Raw genomic sequence first — 17,687 nt, forward strand, 5'->3', positions numbered from 1 at the left:
TGCAAGAGCAGCCAGTGCTCTTAACTCCTACTTAGAGTCACCGTGTTCTGTTGGGAAATAGACTTCTGGATTCATCTTCCTGTATCCTGCACTGTCTAGTAGAAACTGATTGGTGTGTTTCTTAGATGTCTATGTAGTCGCTGTTTCCCAACAGGCACGGGCAGCTTGAGAGCTGAGAGGCTCTGAAATAGTCCAGGAGTTAGTTGAAGCGTTTGCTGCCTGCTTGGTCTGGGAGGCGTGTTGGAACTCTAGTGTCCAGGGAGCCCGGAGGCCCTTGCCTGAGTCACCTCTTTCCGCAGGTTCCCGCTGCAGCAGGAGAGTGGGCAGACAGTGGAGTGTACAGTGGCCCAGTACTTCAAAGACAGGCACAAACTGGTTCTGCGCTACCCCCACCTCCCGTGTTTACAAGTTGGACAGGAGCAGAAACACACCTACCTTCCCTTGGAGGCAAGTCTCTGCACTTTACCCTTGACGGGGATGAAAAGCCTCAATCCAGCCCAGCCTCACTGTTGCTGAAAGACCCAGCCAACTCATGGCATCGTTGAGATTTGGCCCTATTGTGTACCCCTCCTCCCAAAGTTTCTTGAGATTAGCAGCTTGGTTGGGGATCCCCCGCCTCTTTCTTCGATAGGATCTCACTTTGTTGCCCTGGCTGACTTGGAATTCTCAATGTAGGCCAGGCTGGCCCCCACCTCAGATCCCACCTACCTCAGCCTTGTGAGCCCTGGGATGATGGTGTCTTCCTTAGATTTTCTGATATGGTTATGAAACACCATGGCCAAAAAAGCAACTTGGAAGAAAGGGCTAAAGTCACATACTCTCCCACACCACGGTTGATCAGGAAGTCAGGGCAGATACTCCATCTGCTTGAGAATCTAGAGAGAGGTAGGAGCTGTTACAGAGGCCATGGACCTGTGCTGCTAACTGCCTTGTTCCCCATGGTTTGTTCAGACTGCTTTCTTATGGGGCCCAGGGTAACATCAACCACGATACAATGGGCCGTCCCACATCAATCACTAATTAGGAGAATACCCTGCATGCCTGCCTACAACCAATTACTTTTTTCCCTTAGTATTCTTAATGATTATTTGGGAATTTCATATCCTGCACTTGATCAGACTCACTTCTAAGTCTTCCTGGATCTGCATCTCACCCTTGTGTGCTGCCTCCCATGTGCTTGTGGTCAGACTCCCAGTAGCAAGCCCCTAAGGAAAGCTTGAATGGTCCTCTGTTGTGGAGAGCTACACCTCAGCATCCTTACCATTATTTTTAAGAGTTCTCTTTGGTTTTCTGTCTAGGCCTGTTACTTGGGTGGGATGGGGGTACAGGCTATGGCCCCATCTTGGGGAAGCAGTTTATCAGTTGAGGCTCCCTCCCCTCAGATGACTGTAGCTTATGACAAGTTGACATAAAACTAGCCAGCACAACAGATGTGAGCCACTCACTATGCCCAGCTCACATCCACTGTTCCCATCAGTGCCACCAAAGCTGAAGGATGCAGTTGTGTGAGGTCAGGTTTGTTCTGCTGTGAGTGGTAGGCTATGGAGCAGCCCCACCACTGGCTAGGGCTCTGGCTTGGGTACTGAGTTCCTGAAAACCGTCTCTCTCCCACAGTTCATATGTTGACATGTGTGTCTTCTTTATAGGTCTGTAACATAGTGGCTGGACAGAGATGTATAAAAAAATTAACAGACAATCAGACCTCAACCATGATCAGAGCCACTGCCAGGTCGGCACCCGATCGGCAAGAGGAGATCAGCAAATTGGTGAGCACTGGGTTCTCAGGTTCCTCCGGGATGGAGCACCACGGCAAGGACAGCCTGAGCACACACTGCTGTGCTTGAGCAGGGATGACCCTCAGGAGGAGCAGAGGCCTTCACTGACTCGTCTTCCTCTTCTTCCTAAAGATGCGAAGTGCGAGTTTCAATACAGACCCGTATGTCCGCGAATTTGGAATCATGGTCAAAGATGAGATGACAGATGTGACAGGACGGGTTCTGCAGCCTCCCTCCATCCTCTACGGGGGCAGGGTAGGTGCAGGCGGATGGTGTGGGGTGTGTGCGTGCACATATGAGGTGGATTAGCCATGTGTGTTCTCAGGTTTGTAGCCGCCCCGTACCTGTGGGGTAAGCACTGGGCACTGCCGATGGCTGCTCTGAGCTGCTCCCATTGGACCCGTGCATGACAAAGACTCTACCTTCTGCATCCCTTTTTAAAGTCTGCACATTGCTTTTAGTGTTTCTAACAGTCTGTCTTAACATCAAAATTTTCACTTCATTCTTATGGAAGAGGTTTCGGGGATGGGGTCTGACTCTTCTCAGCTCCATCCATTATTCTAACTGCCCATTCATCTGATTCCACCCAACCGCATCTGTTTATCCAGTTCTAGGCACCGTATCCTTCTGTCTTCTCATTCCTTCATCCCTTCTATCCATCCATCCATTCGGCTCTTCATTGCTGTCCACCTACTTGTTCATCATCTCTCCGGCCATCCTCTCTTTCCTCATCTAGCTTGCCGGCCCCCCTTCAGAATCCGCCATGCTGTACACGTGTGTGGGCTGTCTGCATTGCTAGTTAGGGATACTAGAGCCAGTCCAGTCATGCTTGAAGAGTCTTCATTGATCAGGGGACCAGCGGCCACAGGGTTTCCATTTGTTTCCTCACATTCCAAACCACTTTCTATTTGCAGAACAAAGCGATTGCCACCCCTGTCCAAGGTGTGTGGGACATGAGAAACAAGCAGTTCCACACAGGCATCGAGATAAAGGTGTGGGCCATCGCCTGCTTCGCACCCCAGCGCCAGTGCACTGAAGTCCATCTGAAGTAAGCCTGCTTGAGACTGCCATGTGCTGCAAAGGGCCTGCTCCTCAGCCTAGCACACTGAGAGTGTCAGGTCACTGGCCGGGGAGCCTGGTGCCGACAAGAATGTGCTCTGGGGCCCTAGGGTTGTACTTTGGGTTGTACTTTTGTTCCAAGGTTAGAGGGAAAATGAGACATTTGTGTTCTGCCTCTCTGGGAGACAGTAAAGGGAGGTCCCCAAAACCTGCAGAGTGTAGCTGTCACCTGACCGATGACCGACACAGCAAGAGGCTATTGAGTGATGCTGTCCAGTGCAAGGCAGAGTTCCTTGACTGGAGGCTGTCACCCACTGATTGATTGGTGGCATCTGCTTCTAATAGAATGAGCCAGAAGCCCAGAGCAAAGAAAGCCAAAGCAGAGACTGTGTGTTAGTGATTTCCTGCCCAGCTTCATCCTTGGCCTCTCTGTCCAGAAGCACGCCCACCTGCTGGCACGAAGGCAGGTGCACGCACATGAATCTGTAAATGCAGCATATGGGAAGGTGTGAATACTGACCCTATAGATAGGAACCTTCACTGCTGATTAGACATGTTCTTGCTCTGGAACTGAGCATAGACTCAGTCAGTCTCGGGGTCACCTGAGTTGGGGTCTCCTGACCTTGCTTGGCTCTCACTTGCCCTGCTTTCTTTTGAGTCTGTGTCTCTGTACCCACCAGAGCAGCAGGGGAAACCCACAAGGCAACTAATGGTTTGGGTTGTTTTACTAGAGAGTTGCTTAGGTCTGCACGGCACAAAAAACCCACACTAAGGGAAGGCATGCATTTTTTTAATATTTTTTATTTTTTTGGTTTTTGGAGACAGGGTTTCTCTGTGGTTTTGGAGCCTGTCCTGGAACTAGCTCTTGTAGACCAGGCTGGTCTCGAACTCACAGAGATCCGCCTGCCTCTGTCTCCCAAGTGCTGGGATTAAAGGCGTGCGCCATCACCGACAAGCATGCGTTTTTTAAGCTGCCATTTCATCCCAGGGTTGTTGCCCCTGGGCCTTCCAGGTGTGTAGTGTCAGTATTCAGGCATCTGCACCAGCCTGCCCTTGGGGCCTGACAGGCTATGTCCTCAGCTGCAGACACTAAGAGCACCTCCTGTGCACATTCACTATGTTCCCTTTTAAAAGGGCCCTGCTCACCTCCCACCTCTTTCTCTGTCTTTCTGTCTCTCCCACTTCTCTCTTTTCTGCTGCTCCCATCCCCAGCGGCCAGTCTCCCTCTTCCCTTTCTCCTCCACATGAACTCTGTTGCATGGCGTTTTTTCTCTCGCACAATGCTTTTTTTTTTTAATTTTTTTATCACAGCATATAGCCCACTCACCTCTTCCACAGGTTGATAGAGTTTTGACTTCTGGCTTTATCTGAAATTTAACTCTAGAATGGCGTGGTGCCTACCTCCTAACCCTGTCCCTCAGAGGCTGAGGCAATAGAATCCTGAGTTTGAAGCCATCCTGGGCTACCAAAAGTAAATAAAAACCTTAGTTCTCCATTTTTTAAACAGTTTATGCATCCCAAGGTTAGCCTGGAGCTATAGACCCTCCTTTCTCTCCCAAATGCTGAAACCACAGGCATCCACCACCATGCCTGGAATAGTCAGTCTTAGGGATGAAAGACTGTGTGTGCTATCAAGTACTCTGTCAACTGAGCTACATTCCCAGCTCTGAAAAAACTTAATTCTAACCTCCATAAACATGCTTTTTTGTTTGTTTTTGGGTTGTTTTTTTGGGGGGAGGGGCAGGGTTTCTCTTTTGTAGCCCTGGCTGTTCTGGAACTCTGTAGAACAGGTTAGCCTTGAATTCAGAGATCCACCTGCCTCTGCCTCCCAAGTGCTGGGATTAAATGCGTGGGCCACCAACACTCAGAAATGTGCTTCCCCCCACTTCCCCACTTTGTAAATCTTATTCAGAACCACTAGTTGATATGACTTCCTTCCCATCTGTTATACATCTCAGCAAGGTTGCCTTTCCCCTCAGGTCCTTCACAGAGCAACTGAGGAAGATCTCGAGAGATGCCGGGATGCCCATCCAGGGTCAGCCCTGCTTCTGTAAATATGCCCAGGGGGCAGACAGTGTGGAGCCTATGTTCCGGCATCTGAAGAATACCTACGCTGGTCTTCAGCTGGTGGTCGTCATCCTACCCGGCAAGACTCCTGTGTATGGTGGGTGCCAGCTCTCCGCAGGCTTCAGGGAGTTGAGAGTTCCAGTGGGTGGACGTTGCCTGTTGTTCCCCTTCATGTTGCCTGAACTAAGTGGTTGCTTCTTGCCCGGCCCTGAGCCCGAGAGGGGAGAGGGGATCTGGTTGCTCTAGTCGGTGCTTGGAATCATCCTTGTTGTCTTGCATGAGGCCACAGTCCCAGGAATCTAGCAACTCCAGGTGACCCATAACTTGACTTTAGGGTTGGTTTTATCTTCATGCTGTGGCATAATTGTCAGGTGGAAGAGAGTCCCCTAATAATGCCAGTGTTCCCTGAGGAAGCCCTACTAACTCCTGATTCCTCAGAACCCAGTCAGCATGGCTGACCTCTGCTACCACTGCAGACAAGGTGGACTTCTCTGTTGGAGGGTAGTTGCTCAGTCATCAATGCAGAGCCGGGAAATACTGGTGAGAGGGAATGTTCAGGAGGTCCTTGGGTGTATGGACGGGTCTGCAAGGTGAGAGCAATTTGCCCACAAGCTTCCGGTCAGAAGGGTGCTGGTGTGAGCTCTAGTGGTGCAGGAGCCAAGAAAGGCAACTGTGGCTGCCTGATGCTTGTCGGCAGTAGAGGGGCAGAGAACAGTCCCATCAAGGCCATGCTTCTCCCTCGAAGTTCAAAGAAGGCTTTCTCAATGTGGTGGTGTTTGGATGCTGTGAATGTTACCCCTGGAGTCCTGGTTTCTAGAATAGCCCGAAGAGCAGTGGCCAGCTGCTTCAGGAAGGAATCTGGGAATGGGGGAGTAGGGATCCCACAGCTTTTGATGTTGGTTCTGTGTTCACCGAAGGTTTTGAGGAGGCTGGCACTTTCATTTTTAGCTCTCCAGGCATTTGCTTAACGTGAGGGCTCATTCCTGCTGAGGGCCGACTGAAGCTGCAGTCATAGCTGGTTCTGCTCACCCTGCCCTGGGCCCGGGTCACACATGGGTGGTGTGTGATGCGCCCCCAGCTCCCCATCCTGTCGGGGGTGAGGCAGGCACAGGTGCCTGGCAGTGCTACCGCAGGATTCCACCAGGAGCTCTGCCCCTCCACCTGCCAGCATCTTCCACAGACTGGCTGCAGGTGCCTGGTGCAGTCCAAGTGGGGGCAGAAGACAGCTGCTTCTCTTTGGGGGCTGTGACATGTGCACTTCTGCTCCACAGCTGAGGTCAAGCGTGTGGGAGACACAGTGCTGGGGATGGCCACACAGTGCGTGCAGATGAAGAACGTGCAGAGGACCACGCCACAGACCCTGTCCAATCTCTGCTTAAAAATCAACGTCAAACTGGGAGGCGTCAACAACATCCTGCTGCCACAGGGCAGGTGAGGAGACTGCATCCTGCACACCACCGCTGGTTTGAATGGTCAGTTGAGAGGTGCCCACAGTCCGTGTGGGATGAGTCTGGGGCCCTCAGAACCAGGAAGTCCTGGGGTGGGTAAGTGCCGTGGCTAGGCTCCCTAATAGTTGAAGATTAGTGTGGAGGGCAACTGCCACCCCTGCTCCCTGTGCTGAGGTCAAGACAGGTTCATCTGGAACGGCCAGGAAATGGCTTCCACTCTTGTCACTTGGTCCTTGGAGCATTAGTGCAGTGCATACTCCTAGTTCCCTCTTTGACTCCCAGCTTACTACTGGGATCAGAGCACTCTGGACTGAAAGCTCCATGTAGGAGCCAGTGTTGATGGGTCCTATGCCTAGGCCATGAAATCAGGCCTAGCAAGCACTGACTGCCAGCATGCGCCATAGGGCTAAGGGCTGGACTTGTGGAACTATCTTCTTCCTTGTGTGCCTCCTGAGGGGTTAGAGGTCGAGGCCAAAGTTAATGTTTGTCCTTTCCTGGACTGTGGTCCTGCGATAGAGGCAAAAGAAGAGAGTGACCATAGTAATCGTTTTGGTTGAGGGAACTGTCTCCGAAGACCAGGGGAATGATGGGCAAGCCTGTATTCTGGGGGACTGGCTGTAGCTCTCAGACTGAAGGAGGAGATGACAGTCATCTCTAGCTCTTAGTCTAGTTAGTGTCAAAGACAGGAAAGAGGAGTGGCTTGGGTTGGGCAGCTGCACTCTGGCCTGCCACAGGAGATAGGAGGAGGCAAGGTGTCCTCTGGTATTAAAGCCATGAGCCTGAGAGAGCACCCTTGAGTGAATAGCAAGATCTGAGCCCTGTGCCCAGGATAAAGTTCAGGGACACGGGTAGTAGACAGGAGGAGGCATCAAGGGAGTGTGTCTTGCATCACAGAATGCCAATGGGCCACACTGTGGTTTGATCATTGGACCCAGTGCTGTGGAAGTCACTGGAGACCTTGAAAGAGGAATCTTGTTACCATGACAGCATGGAGTTGAGTTAGGAACCTGGGAGGTAGCAGCAGGCTGGGCTCATGGGAAGCTTTGTTAGACTACAGATAAAAAATGAGAGGAAGCCAGGGGCAGGTGTGCCTTTGCTTATGGCATGTGAGTCCCATCCAGCCACGTGGAGGAACACAGCTGCTGTCTGGCTGTGCCATCTAGGTGGCCTGATGATGGCAGACAGTGATCAGGATCTGGGGGGTAGCACCCAGCTCCCGCTTTAACTGTCATCAGAGACCAGGGGACACAAGCATCTTAAATGTGGCAGACCACAGTGCTGTGAACTGTCAGTCTTAAGTCGCAGGCAATGTACCCAGCCCTTGCTGGAAAGGCTACAGAGATGCTTATCTCCCCTCAGAAAGTGCTTTCTCTTCTGTGTCTGTGTCCTGAGTGCCTGCTTAGGGGTAGGGGGTTGTCCAGGAGAATTCCTGTTGTGGTCACTCCCTGGGCCTTTGCTGAGACTGACTCACTGAGAGATTAGAGCGTGCATCTCTGAGTGCCTGACCCTTTGAACAAAGTGAAGTCACCTCAGGTAGAGATGTGGTGCTCAGCTGGTGTCATGGTTGCTCATGACCTGAGGGTCTTAACACAGAGAGTACTGTCTGGAGGAGTCAGTCCCCACACACTTAGGGACAAAAATGCCCTCTGACCACCTCAACTTTCCCTGCTAACAGGTGTCAAAATGTCTTCTGGTTTTTGTGATAGTCTCAGGCCACCTTTAGCAAAGTCAGTCTCTTTTGGCATTGAGGGTTATGTGTACGGCCTGGCAGTCGATAAGAATCATAGGAACCAGATGTGGAAGCATAGTCTTATGATCCCAGAATTTGAGAAGTAGAGACAGGAGGATCAGAAGTCCAAGGCCAGGCTGGGACACATGAGACTATGTCTCAAAACTGCAGGAAAGCAGACAGGACGCCTGAATCCTTTTCTGATGCCCATGCTGCATACCCTTTCCAGCCATAAGCAGACAGTGGGTGCTGGTGTGGGCTGCTGGCTTCTGTGTTCTTGTTGCGTCTTACAAGAGCAGTCATGATGGAAATAGAGATAGGTGTGCTGCTCCTAGTGGCTCCGTATGATAGGCCAGGCCCCTATAGTACAGGAGACAGGAGAAGCCTGGTAGTTCTCTGGGTAGTCCATGGAGGGTTGTTGTTTCTGTCTCTCCTGTATTCACTATATACACTGCCCCCCCCCCCCCCCCAGGGACTGAGCATTCAGCCTGGCAGTCTCAGCCAGAATTGGTGGGCATGAAGGTGATGGCTGGGATATTAGGAGATGGCATGCATGCTGTGGCTAGAAAACTCCTTGCTCTGGCAACCCTGAGAGAATGAGTCAGGGGGCTGGTGAGATCCTGGAGTAACCCTAGGGAAGTAGAAGGTTAAACAAGGCACCCCCAGTGCCCAGCCAAGACCGCATTGTTTAACCCAGTGGGCGGGCCTTCTGTGGATCTTTAAGGATAAGATCCTGATGGAGTTGCTGGGGGTGTCTCTTGGTAAAGTGCACACATACATGAGGCCCTGGGTTCAAGCTCCAGCACAGTGAAAACAGATGGGTTTGGCAGTTCATGCTTGTCATCCAGGCACTGAGGTAGAGGCAGGAGATCTCTTGGGAAATGTCCATTTTAGGGCTAGGGTTGCCCCCCAAGAGGGAGAGGAATAATGTCAGGCATCCATGCATTGTCTGAATCCTGGGTTGCCAACACCCACTTTCTTACAGGCCTCCAGTGTTCCAGCAACCTGTCATCTTCCTGGGAGCCGATGTCACCCACCCGCCAGCTGGGGATGGAAAGAAGCCTTCGATCGCTGCCGTAAGTACCCACACTCCCTCCTGCTCTCTTCTGGTGCCATGCTGCTCAGGTGCCAGTGGTTGTTTGCAGTGGTGTGGCAAGAACGCCATGGAGCTCGCTCACCTGCCTGGTTGCTCAGATCGTAAGCTCCTGGCAAAGGGGTGGCTAGAGGGGAAACCAAGGATGTCACAGTGGTTTGTAGACTGCCACCTACCCTGCTGTCTGGTGCATTTGGTGGGCTTCCCCCGTCCATCAAGACAGCCTTGGCTGACCATTCAGCAGCCACACCCTCTGCTCTCAGAAGACCACCCTGTCCTGTTAGAGAGGCCAGCCGTGTACTTCAGTAGTGAGGTTTGCCCCGTTGGAGTGCAGAGTGACAAGGGGGTGTTCTCTCACACTCTAGTCAGAGTGCAGGGTTCTGGAGCCAGGGTGGTTGAGTGTCTGGAAGGAAACGACAGGCTCTTTGGGTCATCTCTACCTTCCCACACAATCAGCTTCTCTGACATCAGTGCCACAGAGGCACCCACCTGCTGTGGAGTGGGATCAAATTCCCTGGGCATAGCAGCCTACAGCCTTGGTTAGAGTGTGCCCCAGCACCCTTTACTTGGCATGGCAATACCAGCCTTATACCCAGCTGAGCCTCAGCCTCAAGCCACACTCTGCTGTTTCTCTCCTGTAATTACGCTTAATCGTTCTGGGCTTTTCACGTGTGCTTTTGCTGTTGCCCATAGGATTGTGAAAGGGGGAGAGGCACTTGCTCTGTGCCTGGCTTATAGCAGATGCTAAACAGGCTCAATATCTGTCTTAAAGGCGGGGATGACATATAGGACAGGACCCCCCCCATTTGCATCATGTGTGTAGTGCACAGTTCAGGCTTGGATTGTAGGTGGCATCCACAGCCAGGATCCCAGGTCTTTTGCCACATTGGTCTCTACCTGGTCACCATTTTTTGTTTTTTTCTGGTTCACTGGGCACAGATCCTCTAAGCTTTGAAGGCTTAGGGCAGTGTATTAGTCCAAAATGCGTGTGCGCGCGTGCACGTACCCACACACACTTATAGCATGTAGTATTACAATGAAAAGGCCGAGAATAATCAGTAGTTGTTTAGTCCATGAGGTTGGATGTCTCTCTGCAATCCCAGCTGCTGGTTTTTAGTCTAAATTGGAATCTGCCTACAGCAACAGTAGTGGACAAACTGGCCAACAAGAGCTTGGGCAAGCAGGCAAAAACAAAAGGCTGCCACTAGGGGTGACTCAGATTTAGAGTGGATCTTCTCACCTCTGGCGTGGTAGTCTAGAAAATCCCTTGCAGCGTTCCCGGCTGCTCGGGAATGTAAGCTGATGGCAGAAGTAGGTGAGCTGACAAACAAGATCAGGTTTTAGAGCCAGGCTTCTCAACTTCTAAGGAGCAGATATCTATGTGTTTATTCCTGGTGCCCACAGTTCTCAGTCAGTAGGAATAGGTTTCCATTCATGTTGACTTATTCTATTTATACCAACTTGCAAAACTTTGGGGTCTATTTAAGAGGGAAACTGTCAGATTGGAAGAAAAACTGTAACCCCAGGCAGGGTTAGAACAAGGAATTCTGTAAAGCTTCTCAGATGGATAGCAGGTCACCTGCTTCCCAGGGACATGGGGCCCTTCCCTTAGAGCTTTCAAGGTATAAGGAAGTGCTTCCCACAGCTCCGAAATGGGCAGGTCCTAGCTATAACGGTCCCCTTGGTCCCCTGATCTCAACCCTAGAAGGATCGTGGTTTGCACTCTGGCTCTTCTATTTGCTTCTTCAGATGACCCCTTGAAGAGCCAGCCGGCTTCCTTCAAGGGGCTGTGACCTTCCTAGGGACAGAAGTCTGGTGACACTCCGTCTTTGATGTGCATATAGCTTTTTGGAGAAGTGTTTGCTCTAAACAAGAGGCACCCCCAGTTGCTTTTTTGCACAGATAATTCAACCACGTCTGACCTTACACACAGGCTGTTTTGCCTTTTCGGTTTCTTCCCCCCTGTTTTTTGGTTTTCCCGTTTTTCGAGACAGTGTTTCTCTATGTACTGAATCTCGCTCTGTAAACCAGGCTGGCATGGAACTCAGAGTGAGTTCCCACCTCTTCCTTCCAAGTGCTGGGTTTTAAGGCAGGCGCCACCACCACCCGGCCAGTTTTGCCTTTTCTTGTGTACTTTAGGGCAAATGTCTCATCTTTGGAAGGTATTTAGCAGCACCTTCTGCTGGGAGGGACATTGTGGAGAGATGCTTCTTTGCAGGACCCTAGAAGGAGGGACCCCTGAAGCCCTTGCCACTTGCTGACTGTATGTCCCACAGGTTGTGGGCAGCATGGACGCACACCCCAACCGCTACTGCGCCACCGTGCGTGTACAGCAGCATCGACAGGAGATCATCCAGGACCTGGCTGCCATGGTGCGGGAGCTGCTCATTCAGTTCTATAAATCGACACGCTTCAAGCCCACCCGCATCATCTTCTACAGAGATGGTGTTTCTGAAGGCCAGTTCCAGCAGGTAGGCTGCACCAAACTGTTGATTGGCTGGTCACAGTGTGGAAGGCAGAATATGTGTTTGGGCTGTGCTGCATGAGATTTTGAGGCCCGTGGTGGGCGAAGGCAGGAGTGGAATTGCGGATACAAGCTTGGGCAGTGGAGACCTAGGTGAGGGTAGAACCTGGCCGAGGAATATGAGAATTTGTGTTTAGGGTCCCATGACAATTTGGAGCTCTTTGAAGGTGGTGTCTAGGGACCAATACAGTGGATATGGAGAGCTGTAAGCCCAGGACAGTGAGAAGAGGGGACTTGTAGGTATCCCAGCCAAACTGCAGTAGCAGTATGAGCCCACTGTTCCCCGGCTGGCCCAGGCTAGTTTCTTCTCCACCTCACCCGGCGTCCCAGCAGCTGCTTCCTCGGGAGCCGGTGGCAGGGAATGGAGAAATAAGACATATGGGTCACACTCAGTGAGGAGGACGGGTCCCTCCTTCTTGGGGAGCATTGGTATCTGCCCTGGGCATTTCTAAGGTCTGAAGTGCTTGGGATTCTACTTGCCTTGATCACAGGCTGATGGCGTACAACAGAGGACGTGTGTGTTTGCCTTCCTGGCCAAGCCCTAGAACTGTGCTCTGCAAGAGCCTTGATGACAGCTTCCACAATACACTTTTGTGACCAGAGCCCTGTTGCCTTTAAGTAGAACCCCTGTGCTCCTAGTTTTTCCGCATGCTCCTCCCTGGTAGAGAGGCTGGATCTGCCTGTCTCAGCTCTCCCCCTCAGAGAATCCCAGAATCCCCATGACTGGATTGTCTCACTGGAATTCTAGGCATACTTTAGAAACATTAAACCTGAATTAAATCTGAGGTGCCAGGCGTGATAGCACTTACCTTTAACCCAGCTCTCAGGAGGCAGAGGCAGGCAGATCTCTGAGTTCCGGTCCTGCAAGGGCAGTGTAGCAAGCCCTTGTCTCAGAAAGAAAGGCTTGGGGGGTGGGGGGGTGCGCACAGAGACAAAGCTGAAGAGCCCCTGGCTTTAGTTTATATCTGCAGGCCCAGCTGCTCTGGAGTCTTGGGTGGGAAGAGTGCTTGAGTTAAGACTTTGAGGATAGGCTGAGGGAGACACTATCTCAACAAAAGTCCCCGCACTTATATAGCAAACCCTGACACGCGTTACATGAAATTTTCAATGCAGCTGGAAAGAATGGCTCTTGCTGAGTGCTGCTTCGTGGCAGAGCCAAGCAGCCCAGGTCTGATTCAAGATAGCGTTTGCTCCGTTCGCCTTTCCTCTACTCTCAGGAAGCAAGCAAGCAGCAAATGGCTCAGTTGTCCATGTCCATGAGTCATGTCCATGAGTCTTCACAGTGCTGTTTACTGAGCACCGTGAGACCACTGTAGGTTCCAAACCGTACAGGGTTTTTTGTTTGTTTGTTTGTTTGTTTGTTTTTTTAAATATTTATTATGTATATAATATTCTGTCTGAATGTATGCCTGCAGGCCAGAAGAGGGCACCAGACCTCACAGAGGGCTTACAGATGGTTGTGAGCCACCATGTGGTTGCTGGGAATTGAACTCAGAACCTTTGGAAGAGCAGGCAATGCTCTTAACCTCAGAGCCATCTCTCCAGCCCCGATACCGCGCAGTTTTGTGCGCTTTCTAATTTTAATCATGAAGCCTGGGTGCCCTCAGTAGTCTCCATGTAGATAAAAGTTTGGTCATAATTTTTACTATCACAACTATATAAACTTGAGTTTTCTGGAATAGGGGACCCTCAATTAAGAAATTGTCTCAATCAGGCATCATCTGTGGGACAGTTTCATATTGCTACTTGACATAAGGGCACCGTCTACTATGGCAGTGCCGTCCCGGGACAGGTCGGCCTGGGCTGTATGAGAAAAGCTAGCTGAGCTGAGTTTAGTTTGCATGCTATTAACCCCAGCAGTGAGGAGGCAGAGGAGGTAGATCGCTGTGAATTCAGGGCCATCCTTGTTCACATCGTCAGTTACAGGCTAATCAGAATGAATAAAAATGAAAGAAAACAAGCTAACAAGTAACGTACTTCATGTTTTCTGTTGTTTCTACCGTTTCTTCCCTCGGCTGTGGTCTGGAAGTATAAGCTAGGTGTAGATAAACCCTTTTCTCTCAAGTCTGCATTTGGCCAGTCTTTTTATCAGGACAGCCGGCAGAAGGCACAGTGGCTCACTGGCCCAGTGCTGGCTAAGCTGCCTGCAGAGCAAGGCCCCTGATGCCTGCCATTATCCTTCAGGTCCTCCATCACGAGCTGCTGGCCATCCGAGAGGCCTGCATCAAGCTGGAGAAGGACTATCAGCCAGGGATCACGTTCATCGTGGTGCAGAAGCGCCACCACACACGCCTCTTCTGCACAGATAAGAATGAGCGGGTGAGTCACAGCCCTGTGGCTGCCACAATCTGGGGAGCCTGTTTGGAGAGGCTGGACTCCAAGAGGAAGGCCCAGGCATGAAATGTCATTTTCCCAATAAATGATCTAGAGGTGTTTCAGGGGGAAGAAACCCTGTCAGAGCTCATGCAGGCCTAGTGATTAAACCCAGATCCTCTGCTTGCATGGCACACACTGCACTGATCTCCTAAGACCCAGAAAAGTGTTTTCTCTGCTTTTAACACTACAATGATGCCCACAGCTGTATATAGGGCACTTGCCTGGGAGACATAGGTTGCCCAAAGGGGCGGGAGTTCAGGGTGTCTACCAGAGCCTGAAGCCAGTACTGGGAGTGCAAGATCCATCGGGCTAGGATCATCACACCATGGTGGTTATTGCAGTTCAGCTTGGCCTGGTGGCCTCCAGGGTGGCTCAGTATTTGTGGGGAGGTATTTCTTGCCACAGTGAAAGGAACCACTCACCAATAAAATACTGTAGCTGTGATCACCAGTGTTCCCAGAGCTGTATACTAAAATGACATAGAGGGGAAAGGACCAACTGAAGCTTACAGAACCTCGAGGGGAAATGACAGGTACAGGGTCACGGGTGGATGCTGTAACACACCTGCCAGAACCTGAACCAGGCAGGAATGAGTGGGAGCAGAGAGTGGGGGTGTGGTGAGAAGGGCAGCAGGTGGCGGACACCCATGGGAGGACACGGACGGCTCGGGTGGTTTCCAAACCTTGATCTTGTAGAAGCCATATGTTTTGATCATTATGCAAATGAGGTTTTAGACTGCTTGACACTTTCACTTTGCTGCCCGTAGCTCATGCATTAAAGATAGAACAAATAGAAACTCCAGAGCGCTCACAGCTGAACAAAACCAAATGGTTTCATACCAAATCAGCTCAGCTTGGAGACGTGAGTGCATTTATTATAAATGTGAAATGACCCTGCAGACCATGAAGGGAAGCTGTGGAGCTTGTAGCTGGGGTCCCTTGCAGCCCTATATCTTTGTTGCCAGGGGTATTAGGGCTTCCTTCCCCAGAGTGGGCAATAATTAGAAGATAGTAAAGATGTGGTGTGATTCTGCTTCCCGGAATGTGCAGGGGGCAGAGGATCCCCTCCAGGGAAGCAGAGGAGACTGGCGATGTCAGTTCCTACAGATGTGACTCTTAGCTAATGGATTCTGTAGTATGTCCCAGATGCCTATGGAGGAGTTATTTGTATTTACAAAATCAACTCAGGAACTTAACCCAAAAGTTCATTTTTGAAAGTCACCATGCCAGAAGGCATTCTAGGCAGATTTCTCACCCAAACTTCAGCTGTGGGTCCTCAAGAGAGGGTGGCAGAGAACAGCAAAGGAGTAATAGCAGGAAGACTATAGAAACATCATTCATGCAGTTTTAGAAAGGAGATAGGTTATTTACATGTGGACAGACATGACCTTGTGACTGGGATCCGCCCTGTATGTCCACTCCTCAGCCCCTCGACCACGAGGCTCCACTTCTTTCCCTGGCCCTGCCTACAAGGATAAGGCTGTTGGGAGGACTGACCAAGACATGGCCCCCAGTCCCCATGCGTTGTTCAAGAGGCGATGCCCACGCTGGGGTGGGAGTGCAGATCCATAGCCAGCTCGGAGCACAGTTCTGCCAACACAAGAAGTGGAGACGGTGTGTGGAACTGTTTAGCTGAGCATAGTCACGCATGCCTGCTGTTCCACACTCTGGGGCGTGCCATGAGTTGAGTCCAGTCTGCAGTACTCAGTGAGTTCTAGTCCAGCCTGGGCTACAGGAGACTGTCTATAAATAAACAATAGAGGGATTTCATGGCATTATTGCTGTGCTAGTAAGAAAAGTACAAAGTAACTACCCCAGTGGAGTCTCTGTCTCTCTCTCTCTCACTCTCATAAAAGAAATGTTTCTAGCTAAGCACAATGGTACACAATGCTATTCCAGCACTTGGGAGGTGGTGGTGGGGATATCATGAGTTGGTCTCATCCTTAGCCACATAGAGAGTTGGAGCCTATTTAATGCAGGTCCTTTAGAAAACAGACTGCTTGAAGGGAGCATCTGGCTGCAGCGTAAACAACAAGCTCTGCCCACCATCCCTGCCACACCTGATGAGCTCTCTCTGTTGCTGCAGGTTGGGAAGAGTGGGAACATTCCAGCAGGCACAACCGTAGACACGAAAATCACCCATCCAACTGAATTTGACTTCTACCTGTGCAGTCATGCCGGCATCCAGGTAAGGAGGGAAGCAGTGCTGTCGTACATTTGAGATGTGTTGTGAGTATGCCTACGGGGCTCCAGATCATTCTGTGGCCGGGAGAGGTGGCCTCGGGCCCAGGTACCAAGACTGTTTTTGGGTCAGACACTGGGAAAGAAGAGGTAGCAGGAACCTGTGTGGAAGTGGGTGTGGTGAGACCATTGTGGAAGGGACAGCAGTGGTCAAGGGGTGCGGAGTGCTTGTCCTGGCAGCGGGTGAGCTAGAAGTTGAGGCTACAGGAAGCCGCCCTAGTTGGGGCCTGAAGGAGTTCAAGTTCAGCTGCATGCTGGCTACCAATAAAATGCCAGGACAAGGAGGGTGCTGGAATGCTCTGTGACTTCTGGAAGCCAGCATCCCACCATCTTCCTGCTGCTAGAGTAAGGTCTTTGAAGACTGATAGCAGGTAGACAAGGAGGAGCCACCGTTCTTTCTGCTAGGTGAATGCCACTCTTCCTTGTAGGAGTCTTTGGAGGGAAGAGCACCATCAAATATTCCCAAACCCTACTTTTTAAATGTTAAAATGTAGCTTTGAGAGTTGTGTTTTTTTTTCTTGGTATAATAAATAAAACATTGTAGAATATCCAGTATATCTAGGGGGCATTGTCTTTCCCTCAGCCCCTTCTAAAATGTTATTTTTTATTGCTACATCAGATTTCTGGGATGTGGGGTACAATGTGATATTTTAACACAGGTATGCAGCCTATGACGGTAGGGTGGAGTAGCCTTCACACCCATCAGGTACCTCAGACTTTGAACAAACAGTTTCTCTGTATTAGAAACATTGAAAATTTTCTCTGGGGGCTGTCTTGAGTCTTGGCTGCATTAATATTACTCTGAGATGGGCATGATTTTGAAATAGATGATTCTGAGGGTTTTAAAGACAGGGTGTTTCTGTTTTACTGACTATGGTCTCAAATTTGAATCTTCCTTCTTCAGCCTCCCAAGAGCAGACTCACAGATGTGTGCCAGCATGCCCGTCTTAGGAATAATTATTGTTGTTCTTGGTAAAGGTCTGTTCCTGTTGACTCTTGTGACCTCTGACCTCTTTCAGGGGACAAGCCGTCCTTCTCACTACCATGTGCTTTGGGATGACAATCGTTTCTCATCTGATGAGCTGCAGATTCTGACCTACCAGCTGTGTCACACCTACGTGCGCTGCACACGCTCTGTGTCCATACCGGCACCAGCCTACTATGCTCACCTGGTGGCCTTCCGCGCCAGATACCACCTGGTGGATAAAGAACATGACAGGTAAGTGTCACACCTGGAAAGGGGTTTGAGACAAGGCTGGTTTCTTATAGGCGCTGACGACTGTTTTCCCTGGAAGAAGTGACCATCCCCATGGCCGTTCGTCAGCTGTGTGGCCGCAGCCATGCTGTTTTCGCTGTGTGTCAAGTTCCTGTTCCTG

The 17,687-nt window shown here is 50.7% G+C and overlaps 1 protein-coding gene across 1 annotated transcript in view; it reads left to right on the plus strand.

Moving 5' to 3' along the window:
• The window catches only part of Ago2 (argonaute RISC catalytic component 2), an 83,558-nt gene that overhangs the window by 54,915 nt on the left and 10,956 nt on the right, over positions 1 to 17,687 (plus strand). The window contains exons 8-18 of the mRNA XM_050145011.1: positions 300 to 447; positions 1,647 to 1,766; positions 1,908 to 2,030; positions 2,690 to 2,823; positions 4,814 to 4,998; positions 6,173 to 6,332; positions 9,064 to 9,154; positions 11,448 to 11,642; positions 13,880 to 14,014; positions 16,157 to 16,258; positions 17,331 to 17,530. Of these exons, the coding sequence (XP_050000968.1) occupies positions 300 to 447; positions 1,647 to 1,766; positions 1,908 to 2,030; positions 2,690 to 2,823; positions 4,814 to 4,998; positions 6,173 to 6,332; positions 9,064 to 9,154; positions 11,448 to 11,642; positions 13,880 to 14,014; positions 16,157 to 16,258; positions 17,331 to 17,530 (1,593 nt within the window). The remainder of the gene's footprint in view (positions 1 to 299; positions 448 to 1,646; positions 1,767 to 1,907; positions 2,031 to 2,689; positions 2,824 to 4,813; positions 4,999 to 6,172; positions 6,333 to 9,063; positions 9,155 to 11,447; positions 11,643 to 13,879; positions 14,015 to 16,156; positions 16,259 to 17,330; positions 17,531 to 17,687) is intronic.

Source organism: Alexandromys fortis, unplaced genomic scaffold, assembly GCF_014885135.2.
Source record: "Alexandromys fortis isolate MF-2015 unplaced genomic scaffold, M_Fortis_MF-2015_v1.1 scaffold_2_1_26212458, whole genome shotgun sequence".
NCBI classification, from domain to species: Eukaryota; Metazoa; Chordata; class Mammalia; order Rodentia; family Cricetidae; genus Alexandromys; species Alexandromys fortis.